Source organism: Callorhinus ursinus, unplaced genomic scaffold (genome assembly GCF_003265705.2).
Source record: "Callorhinus ursinus isolate GAN/ISIS: 27379988/994484 unplaced genomic scaffold, GSC_fseal_2.0 scaffold14, whole genome shotgun sequence".
NCBI classification, from domain to species: Eukaryota; Metazoa; Chordata; class Mammalia; order Carnivora; family Otariidae; genus Callorhinus; species Callorhinus ursinus.
Genome location: NW_027397076.1, coordinates 35750158 through 35761955, shown reverse-complemented (window position 1 = coordinate 35761955; position 11798 = coordinate 35750158). Strand labels below are relative to the sequence as shown.

At 41.0% G+C, this 11798-nt stretch overlaps 1 protein-coding gene across 5 annotated transcripts in view; it reads right to left on the bottom strand.

Annotated features, from left to right (window-relative positions):
- Positions 1-11798, bottom strand: part of CPM (carboxypeptidase M) — a 131978-nt gene that overhangs the window by 56775 nt on the left and 63405 nt on the right. Inside the window, exons 1-2 of one of the 5 annotated variants that reach the window (XM_073900681.1) lie at positions 11054-11150; positions 10557-10719 (exon numbers count right to left, since the gene is read on the bottom strand). In XM_073900681.1, coding sequence (XP_073756782.1) covers positions 10557-10719; positions 11054-11090 — 200 coding nt within the window. In that variant the 5' untranslated portion in view covers positions 11091-11150. Of the gene's footprint in view, positions 1-10556; positions 10720-11035; positions 11151-11798 lie in introns of those variants that run through there. The other 4 variants (XM_025882941.2, XM_073900680.1, XM_025882940.2 and 1 more) reach the window with 4 other exon arrangements.

Sequence of the window (11798 nt, the reverse complement as noted above, 5' to 3'; positions counted from 1 at the left end):
GGGGGGGGGGAAGTAATGGGGAAACTGCTGAATTGCTGCATGTTAAAATGATCTGTGCAGGGGCGCCTGGGTGGCTCAGTCAGTTAAGCAGCTGCCTTCAGCTCAGGTTATGATCTGAGTCCTAGAATGAAGCCCCCAGTAGGACTTTGTGCTCAGCAAAGGATCTGCTTTTCTCTCTCTCTCTCTCCCTCTGCCCCTCCCCACAGCTTGTTCCCTCTCTCTCTCAAATAAAATCTTTAAAAAAAATGGTCTGTGTGCTCTACACATCCCCAGGTGCTTACACTCACAAGAGTGACTACCACCCCCTGCCTTTACGAGAATTTTAATGGGGGGATGCCTGGGTGGCTCAGTTGTTAAGCATCTGCCTTCGGCTCAGGTCATGATTCCGGGGTCCTGGGATCGAGCCCCGCATCGGGCTCCCTGCTCGGCGGGAAGCCTGCTTCTCCCTCTCCCACTCCCCCTGCTTGTGTTCCTGCTCTCGCTATCTCTCTCTGTCAAATAAATAAAATATTTTTAAAAAAAGAGAATTTTAATGGGTGGGCCTGAGTTACCAACAATGGGCAAGGGAATGAATATTTAGTAGGATCTAAAAATTAAAGTTAAGGTTCTTCAACAGTCTATCTGTGAATTTCCAAAACCTGTGCCTTTCTGAACCACTCAAAGCAAGAATAAACGTGTCAGATACCTTCATCTTAAATCTGTACAACATTCCTGAGTGTGGATGGAAAAAAGCCACTGAATTAAGGGGTTTCCATTTTCTGCTGAACTGTGTGGGGTGGAGGGCAGGTTTCATCAAAGGATTCTTCTCTTTTTAAATTCTCTAAATAGACACTTAAATTATCTTGGCACTGTTCAAATAAAACAAGGCATATTTACTCAACTCTGCTTCCTGGAGGAGCATGTGTATCTCCTATTTTACTCGCTCTTAATACATGTTTGGTTAGTGGTTGGAGGACCCAAGGGATAGGGCACAGAATCACTCCGGGCTTGGAGTAGTTCACTTATGCCCTTCACTGCCCGAAAGACACTCAGGTCCCCGTTGCCACCTCCTACGCTCCGGTGACTTATCTCAAGCTGCGGCATCCACCTCTCCAATCTATAGTATTTGCCATAAAATAGCAATTCAACAGTTTCCCCATTACTTTTTTTTTTTAAAGATTTTATTTATTTATTTGAGAGAGAGAGAATGAGAGATAGCACAAGAGGGAAGAGGGTCAGAGGGAGAAGCAGACTCCCCACTGAGCAGGGAGCCCGATGTGGGACTCGATCCCGGGACTCCAGGATCATGACCTGAGCCGAAGGCAGTCGCTTAACCAACTGAGCCACCCAGGCGTCCTCCCCATTACTTTTTAATTAGATTTATTTACACCTTAATAATACTAGATGCACATGGAGCTAAATTTCAGATAAAAGCTCGTCAGTTAGGGACGCATTTTATTCTATTACTCTTAGAAACTCAGTTGAATACCATAAAAATACCACAAAAATACTTGAGAGACTGAAGTACTTACCACATACAATTTATGTAGCAATATAAAGTTATATACCAAAGTTCTATATGGTAAATGTAACTATATAAAAGCATATATAAAAATATATATCCTATATACTTAACACAGTATAACAACCTGACTATATACTATATTGTGTAAAAGTAGATTTACATTCATGTTTCACTTACTATGCATGGAAAAACTCTTCAGCTCTGACCCTGAGAGTGCTTGGCCTTTAATAAGCACAGATCTGGGCCTATATAGGAAGATGAACACAGCCTAATCCCTGCCCCCCAGGTGCAAATTAGCTAGAACCAGAGTTGCCAGGAAGAGGGGTGCAGGCAGATGCTAACTCCGCCCAGGGGACTGGAGAAAGGCTTCCAGGAGTTGTTAACATTTTGAACTAAGCCGTGAAGAACTGAATGAGTGATCACAGGGTCTGTAACATCCATTCCCACTCTAAAAATGGAACATTGTACTAAATTTTGTCTGATTGTATTCATAATATACCTGTGTACTTTGTCAGAAAGGTATCTGAGGCATGTATTTGGATAATTGTTCATGTGACTTCAATTTTGCTCAAGTACGGTTCTAGTTTTCTCAGAATATTTCTATCAGGGAAATTAGAAAACCGGGAAAGGAACTAATGGAAAGCTCTTTACTTAAACAGAAGGGGGATTTCACTGGTTTCTTCTACTAAACTCTGTGCAAGGGTAAACCCTCCCAATACCTAAGCACGACTGTTAATGCCTTTATACCCCACAAGAAGGTTGTTATCTTCAGCTCCGGGTAAGTTCATGATAAGTCTGTGGAGCCAGTTTGAAGGCAATTTGTTTGAAGTTGGCAGTCTTTTTTTGCTGCAGTGGAGACTAAGCGCTCCAGCTGAGCTTGCTGAAGCTACTTTGCCAAGGGTCACAGACCAGAAAATTTGTACTTTAAAACATCTAACATGCAGCAATCCTTACAACACCGAGATGAGAAAGTCTTAATGTGCAACTCATGTCTGTTTCCTTTTAACCAAACTCAAATGAGGATTTACGAACTTCTCAGCAAACTACTATACTGTATTACATTGGATCACTAAGGAGCTCGGAAGAACACCAACTGCTTTAAATCACTAGATAGGAAGACCTACTTTAATCTCCTAAACCAGATGCAAACTGGTGTTCGAAATAATCTTTACTTTTTTTTTTTTTTTTTTTTTTACTTTAGGATTCCTTTTATCTTACTAGGTACTCTTAACGAAAGGGACATTCTAGAAACACAAAGTGAAAGAAGGAAACAGGACTAAAGGCAGTTTTTGTGGCTCAACTCCAGCTACGACTGTCACCCCAGTGTCACCTCCAGACACGCCTGTTCACTGATTAAGAACAGAGACCAAACACCTTTTGGATGCTGGCTACATAAAGTTGAATCTAGGTCTGTGATTTTACTTCAACAGTTCCTAGCCCTATCAGTTTATGCCTCTTTTTTCACATCCAATATTTTGCAATTCTTCCTTTACCATGCTGGCATAACATGCCCAGAAAACACGTTTATGTAATTCCAAAAAGATCAGTATAACATCCAAATTATATAGAAGAGAAATAAAAGAGAAACTTATAATAAAACCTGGTATCAGCAGGTAAACCTTTGGACACGAGCCACGAGAAGACACGAGAAAGTCAGATGCTTATACCTATACTTGAGAGTCACAGTTAATGCGTCTGCTACAAAGGCAGACAGATTCAACTGTGTGGTCACCGGTGTCAGGATCTTATGAATGGGAAATCCCTCCCAATCAAGTTCAGAGCTACGGAAAATAGAATTTCCCCTCAGTTTACATACAGTTACATTCCTGGAAAGTTCAGTATATATTAAAACTGTGGGAAAAGTATTTTTATTTGTACATAAAACAGAGTTTGGTTTTAGGTTCAGATAACTGTAAACTGGTCTTTCACCTAGAGGGCATTAGAAAGTGTGGGTGACAATTTTTTTACTCTGCATAACTATTCGTGCATTGCTGACAAGATCAGAAGAATGCATCAGGAGGGTTCCCCCTGCCAAGACTTAGAAGTTATTGGCCTAAACCACCCCCTCACATTTCCAAAATTCCCCCTAGGGGGCGGTACTGCTCTTAATGAGAACCACTGTTCTCTAAAGAGATGGCACTTTGGTGGGTGGATGTCCCATTAAGGGTGCAAACCAGAATCTCAGACATCTCCTTTTGCCTCATACTCAAAGAGTTTTGGCATATAGAAAAAATTTATCTTTAAAACAAAAGATGGAATCCAAACTGCTTTAGATGAAACTGAATACCTAAAACGGATCCAGGAATTCCATCACTTAGCACATAAAAAAAAATATATATATATACATATACATATATATGTATATGTGTATATATATATATGACTTTTCTTGGATGATAGAGGAAGCTTGTCAACTTTTCCAGAATCGGGTCAGAGGGAAGATGGCAGGGGCAGGAGATACAGGGTGGAGGTGGTAAGGAACAAGGACAGAGAGAAAAATAACTGGAGAAACTTCACAGTAAAGAAGGTTCAAAATTTGGCACAAGACACTGGTTTCATTTACTAATAATTTGGCTCCTCTGTCATTTATTATGTATAATTCACTTAATCTCAATTCTTCGTATGTAAATTGGAGGATAATAATGGTATTTCATACCATTGTTAGAATGATCAGGTGAAACATAATATGTAAAGTACCAGGCAAATAGTAAAAGTCACTTGATATTGGCTGTCGTTTTTTTTTTTTTTAAGTTTCAAATGCCACTTGTCCCTAGATTATTGCCATTTAGATAGATTTGAGATTTGGAATAAAAATGGTTACTAGATAGAAGAAGCAGAGTAAAATCCTATGTTACCCTTTGGATATTGTCTCAATTTCCTCTTTTTTGTTTTTTAAAGATTTGACAGAGATAGCGAGAGCAGGAACACAAGCAGGGGGAGTGGGAGAGGGAGAAGCAGGTGAGGGAGCCCGATGCGGGGCTTGATCCCAGGACCCTGGGATCATGACTGAAGGCAGACGCTTAACGACTGAGCCACCCAGGCACCCCTCAATTTCCTTTTTTAAAATGTCATACTATAGGGCGCCTGGGTGGCTCAGTTGGTTGGGCGACTGCCTTCGGCTCAGGTCATGATCCTGGAGTCCTGGGATCGAGTCCCACGTCGGGCTCCCTGCTCGGCGGGGAGTCTGCTTCTCCCTCTGACCCTCCCCGCTCTCATGCTCTCTCTCTCTCATTCTCTCTCTCAAATAAATAAATAAAAATAAATCTAAAAAAAATAAAATGTCATACTATAAATGTAGGGGAAATCTAAAGCTTTTCTTTATTTTAAAAAAAGGCAGTATCTTTAAGAATCCCTGAATGGTGATAAACAAGGCTGATCTGTAAGATGTTTCAGAAAAGGACTCTGCATTTCAAACCTTTCAAGAAGCAGAAAGGCTTGCCAAACCATTATAACTTTAAATCACAAACGTGGATTACAGCTGAAATTCCTAGATTGTAATGATTTTCTTGATATTTGGTCCTCGATATCATATTTACATCATAATGAGCATTTTAGGGGCGCTTGGGTCGCTCAGTTGGTTAAACACTTGATTTCAGCTCAGGTCATGATCTCAGAGTCATGGGATTGAGCCCATGTTGGGCTCTGTGCTGGGCCCGGAGCCTGCTTAAGATTTTCTCTCTTCCTCTGCCCCCACCCTCGTGTGCACATGCTTTCTCTCAAAAAAAAAAAAAAAAAAAAAGCATTTAATACAGGATCCTACAGGATCCCAAGCAAACTAGCTTTATGATCACACTTGAGAAATGCTACACTTGATCTTAGCCAAAAGGTGGAGAAGCAATCACACTTGAGAAATGAACAGAGTGTGACAGAAAACCAAATGTGGCAAAGTTTTATACACAATGTTCTTTTCTGAGGGCAAATCACCAGCTAAAATCTACCCCATCAAGGGCAGTAGACAATGAGAGATCTGGGCATGAGAACACAGTACACGCCTCTTTGGGGCAGGGGTCTAAACCAATTCTAGGGAGATTACTGAGCATCTGAAATGGTATTGCTCCCAGCAGAGTAATTCCATTAATATCCATCCAATGAATACGTGAAGGTGAGTGTTGTTGGGGAAAAAGCATGAGAAATAAATTCTCCCTTATACATTAAACAATGAAAAACAGACGCTTCAATAGTCTTCATTATTATGCTATTATTTTAAGAACACAATGTAAGATCTACCATCTAGGCAAATTTTTAAGCATACAATACAGTATTGTTTAACTGTAGGCACTATGCAGTAAAAAGCAGATCTCTACAACAGATTCATCTTGTATGACCAAAACTTTGTACTCTTCGACAAATCTACAATAATCTTCCAAACCACTAATGCCAATACTGATTTATGACTAACAGAAGATTTAGAAGTTGTTTTTTTCTTAGCATACATTTCTCGTGAGATTATAAAAATCAATACAATCTTTTTGGGACAGCAGTTTGGTTACATGTATCAAATACATAAAACTGCTTAAGACTTGGTAATTTCCTTTTTGGAAACTTCTCCCTAACAGCAGCTACAATATCCCTAGCAGCAGCTTTTATGTAGTACTTTCTATGTGCCAGGAATTATCCAACAACTCCAGGTCACAATGCTACAGAGTAGAGGATCTAGAATTTGCACTTGGGCACTGTGGTTCCAAAGTCTGTGTTTTTTTGCCGTCTTAGCTTTGAAGAGGTCTACTATGGCACTATTTGTAACAGGAAAAGTTGAGAAAAAAACTAAATGTCCATCAGTGGGGTAGAAGTTAAATAAACACTAGGATATCCATTGATAGGACACAAAGCAGGGCATTAAAATCAACTTTTAGAAATAACATGTTTGCGTGCACAGGCAAGATAATTAGCTTAGGGTGAGGGAGAAAGGCACAGAACAGTACACATAGTGATTTTAGTCTACTAAATGTTTTCTTTGTATGGTGAGATTTTAATTTTCTTCTTGGTGCTTTGCTGTACCTTCCAAATTTTCTAAATGAACTTAACTTCCTTTTGTACTCAAAAAAAAAGTTACTAACAAATTTCTCTCTAGGTCAGCATGGCTCAATCAACATATAATACGAGTCATATAATTTAAAATATTCTAGTAACCATAACCACATTAACAGAAGTAAAAAGCAGGTGAAATTTTAAAAATATTTTTAACCTATAGTTCTAAATTATTTCAACAGGTGATCAACATAAAAACATTATTTTACTTTTTTTGTATTAAGTCTACAAAATCACTTTTAGCACATCTCAATTCTGTCTAGTCACATTCCAACTGCTCAATAGCCAGGTGACTAATGATTACTGTAATGAACAACACAGCCATAGATCCTTTGGCAGAAGCTGTACTTTCAAATCACATGTGCCCAAATCATGACTCTAGAAAACCCAATCTCCACATATCTACCTCTGTGTCAAACTGCCTTTTTAAGGGGCAAAGAGATGGGCTTGGGAGATACATGGATCTGCATTTGAATCCTCTAACACTTACTGGTTGTGATCTTCAGCAGTTAATTAACTTCCCCTGTGCTGCACTGACCTGTTTTGTAAACAAGGATAACAATACCTACTCAGAGTCACTGAGATTGAAATGATGTATTAAAACATATAATACGGAAGCACTTGATAACAGATTTTTATTATCTACTCCTTGCCCTTTGCAACCTTCTTTATTCAGATAAAGTAAAGGTTAGACTAAGCAGAAGGGAAGATTCTTAAAATGGAGATGGTAGAAAAATCTCATTTTAAATGGTCCTAAAACTAGAAAAAGGAATACTCATTCACTGTTGGGAAGGCAGAATGGTGCAGTCACTCTGGAAAACAGTATGGAGGGTGCACAAAAAAGTTAAAAATAGAACTACCTTACCATCCAGTAATTGCCCATTGGGTATTTACCCAAAGAATACAAAAACCCAATTCAAAGGTATACATGTACCCCTATGTTTATAGCAGCATGATTCACAATAGCCAAGATACGGAAGCAGCCTAGTGTCCACTGATTGATGACCGGATAAAGTTGTGAAAACACACATACACCCACCCATATGAATGAATATCATTCAGCCATAAAAAATAACGAAATTGTGCCACTTACAAGGACATGGATGGAGCTAGAGTATAATAGTAAGCAAAATGTCAATTGGAGACAAATACCCATTTCACTCATATGTGGAATTTAACAAAACAATGAACAAAGGAAAAAGACAAAATAAAGAAACAGACTCTTAATTTAGAAAACAAACTGATAGTTACCAGAGGGGGGGGGGAACGCAGGATGGGTGAAATGGGTTGATGGGGATTAAGGAGTACACTTGTGATGAGCACTGGGTGATGTATGAAAGTGATGATTCACTATATTGTACACGTGAAACTAATGTAACACTGTATGTTAACTGGAATTAAAACTTAAAAAGCCAAAAAAAAAAAAGTCCTAGAACTAATTTTGGGAGTGTGGAGAGGCTCGTTGGGGAAATCCACAATACATTTGTCCTTTAAAGGGGGCTACTTAATGGCAGGCAACGAATGGCACACAACTTTGCTTGCTTCACACGGCTTTCACTCAACATTCAATTCATTAACAAACAAAATATAAATTACTGAATATGTGCTAGCATCATACTAGACAGAGGGGGTTAGGAGTGGAAAAAAAAGGGGGGTATATTCGCTTAAGTAAATGGACGAATGAATAAACCAATGAATATTGTACCTTTTCTAATTTTTCTTAACTCAGTTGTCAGTTTTTTGAGTTGCTGCTCGTTTCACCTAAGATTTTACTAGGTCATTATGTAATGGGGTTTCCCCAAAAGCTCCAAATGAAATATGGTCAGTCTACTATGGCTGAATCTGGGTGACGGGTATATGTGGGCTCAACTTTTGTGTGGATTTCAAGCATTTCAAAATAAAAAACTGAAAAAAATCAACAGTTACAATGGAAGGTCATCATCCTATGTAGAAATAATGTGAATTGAGGAAAAAGGCAGAATAGGATCCATGATTACAGTAACAAAAATCCACATGATGTGCATTTACAAAAACTAAAAATGTACTTGACCAGCCAGGTAGGAATATTACTTCCTCTTCTAGGTAGATTGCCCAGGTTCATAATTAAAAAAATAACAAATATGGTAAAAGGCTGTTTGCTAAGCAAACATATCCTATACCAGAGGGTGGGACCGCCAGGGAAAACTGCCTGTCTAGTGAAAAGAGCACGGGTTTTCAATGGTCATGATAACATGAAGTGATACAGTGTACATTTTAACCCACCACTTGGAACCTTTTTCCTAATCGGAGTAATTATTCAGAACAATATATTCAACACAAACATCTGATGACTAGTGTCAGATTTTATTTTTACATGATAACTTCTCAGTCCTTTAACCACAAGAGTGCATACAAAGGGGGGGGGGAAGCCTACTCGCTTTCACTGTTACTGCGGTCTGATATCATGAAAGATGGATCAGAGTAGCTGGTTCACATTAAGAGATTCCCCAATTTTCTTTCACAAGTACTTTGTGTTTGAAAATATAAAAGCTTGCCAAATCATTTAGTACTTAAAATTAACAACACCCTCATCATCTTGTGGTTTAAATGATGACTGAACAATAACTCAAGGTATTTGCTTTACTAAAGATCTTTTAAAATTGCTCTTCTCTTGAACCCTAGGGGGAAATGATTTCAAAAGGCTGAACACATATTCTGATTCAAGATGTGATTTCTCACACATCCAACCTCTGTAATTTGGATTATAGAGCAATATAGAGTAATTCTGGCACCAACTCTTTGGCAATGTTTGAAAACAAAGATACCATTAAAACCATGACCCAGCATTTTTTATTTTGCATTACATATAAGTAAATTCATTAAGTAGGTCTTCTTTAATATAAAAACCATGACTTTAATTTTTCTTGAAAATGATTGAGAATATGGTAATTAAGAGACACTCCTTAGTTCAAAAGCTCAGAGATAAAATCTAAGTAGAATTTGAACACACCTTATAAAGAGAGGAGATCCAAACTGCATAAACTTAACAAAACTTGATTTAAGCATTAAGTTTTCAGGTAATCTCTTCGGGGGCACCAATACAAAAAGATTAAGAAATAACAATATTTGATAAAGTATTCTCCTTGTCCCCAAAATATCTACACCTTTAAGTAGAAGGATCTGAATGCCAATCCTGATTACAAAATCTACCATCTGGTGATCTTGAGCAAAATATTTAATATCTCTCTGATTCAAATTCCCTGTCTATAAAAATTAGACTTAATATACAGCTATTTTTAAATATATAATTTCTAAATTAAAATAAAGCAATTAAATGATAAATGTGAAAATGCTAGTCCCAGTCATTGCTAGCATGTATTTATTATCCAGCAACTGTCTTATTCAAACAGATGATTTTTAAAAGAGCCTTTAATCAGTATCAGAGCCACTTTTTTGCATAACTTTAAGTCATAGGGCTAATTTACACACGACACAAATCTTACCAACTGTACTATTTAACACTAAAACTTATAGAAACGATAGTTTTGCATCACTTTATGTCATAGGGCTAATTATACACAACAGAAATCTCACCAACACAACCGAACTATTTTAGCTTGGAGACTTAAAAAAAAAAAAAAGATACTAACAGTCCAAAGCATTTAAAGAAGCCAACAAAAAGGGAAAGCTGCTATGGATAAACGGAGACTTTCTCGACATAAGTTTACCTACCAAGAAAAACTAAAAGACACACCTCAAGCAACCAGTGCAAGATGGAAAAAGAATACCATTAATGCATAGGACTCAATGACACTGAATGGCAGCAGAGACGTTTACTAAAATTCAGCTGTTCCTACTAATTCCCTGACAAAATAAAACACAACACAACACACAAAAGCAGAAAACCACCAACACGCAAGGCACCGGCTTACCCGCTTGGAGCTCCTCCGAGTAGCTCCAAGGAAAGGGGACAGGAAGCTAAGGTATACTTAATGAACGAAAGCGAGGGCTGGGGGTTTGGGAAAGTGCACGAGATGGACCCTACCTTTCACAGACTTCCCAATACTGTGTAAGCGAGTGATAGAACTGTAGTTTTGGGCCACATTCTTCAAAAATGCTTCCATCTCTTCCTGGTGGTGGTAGCCGAAATCCAGCGCAGCTACCGAAGGCAGCAGCAACCCTAGCCACAGGCGGGCGAAGTCCATGTTCTAGAAATGAACACAAATAACAAAGCTGAGAACCGATAAGGAAAGGGTTGTGGACGTCACTAGCTCGGCTCAGCCCTGCAATGTCAAGTCTCCTGACACTGTCGCTCCCTGCTTCCAAGAAGGTAAAAGTTGGAAGCAGCACCTTCGGGAGTTGGTGTGAGCGGAGCACCGGCAGCCTCCAGTGCCCTCCATCCCGCCGCCCGCCCCTTCCTCCCACCCTCCCTCCCTCTCTCTCCCTCTCTCTCCCTCCTCCGGGAGTCGCCGCGGGCCGGCAGCTGCGGCAGCTGCGAGAAGCTCCGCGCGCCCTCAGCCTCACCCCTGCCCAGGCGCGCACCTCCACCCGCCGCCTGCTGCCCGCCGGGGCCCGACATTATAGCCGGGCCGGGGGACGGCCGCTGCCGGACCCCGCCCCCGGCCCTGACTGACGTGCCGCCGGCCCACTCGGGCGCCGTGCGGGCCCCTGCTGGGCGGGGCCGAGCGGCGCGGCCGGGGCGGCTCAGCACCCTTCGCACCTGGGCGAGCTGGAGCCCGCGCGGCGCCGGGTAATGGGGGCGCGCCGGACGGTGCGGGTGGGCGGCGGAAAACCGAGTCGCAGGTCGCGGTCCCAAGCTTTGCCGGCGCCCCCGGCTGGAAGCGTCTCCTCCCCTCGACCACGGCTCCGGCGAGGGGCACGCGAGTTTGCAGCTGTAGAACCGGGTCCTTCGCTCACCTGGAGCCCCGGTACGCGGTGAGAGCTCCACGTGGCTCTCACGGGTCTCTGCGGCGCTAGTCGTAGGGGCCGCGCTCCCAGCTGTGCCAGGCTCCCCAGCCGTGCTCTGAGGACGCGTGGGGTTTTATTTTATTTTTTTAAAAGATTGATTGAAGAGCGCGCACGAGACGGGGGAGGGCCAGAGGGAGAAGAAGACTGCCCACTAAGCACGGAGCCCGATGCGGGGACTGATCCCGAGACTCCAGGATCATGACCCAGCCGAAGGCAGCCGCCCAACCGAGTGACCCAGGCGCGCAGAAGCGTGGGGTTTTAGAGAGAACGCATGTGTGTAGAAGTTTTAAATTGCCAACTGTGCAGTATAGGAAAATTT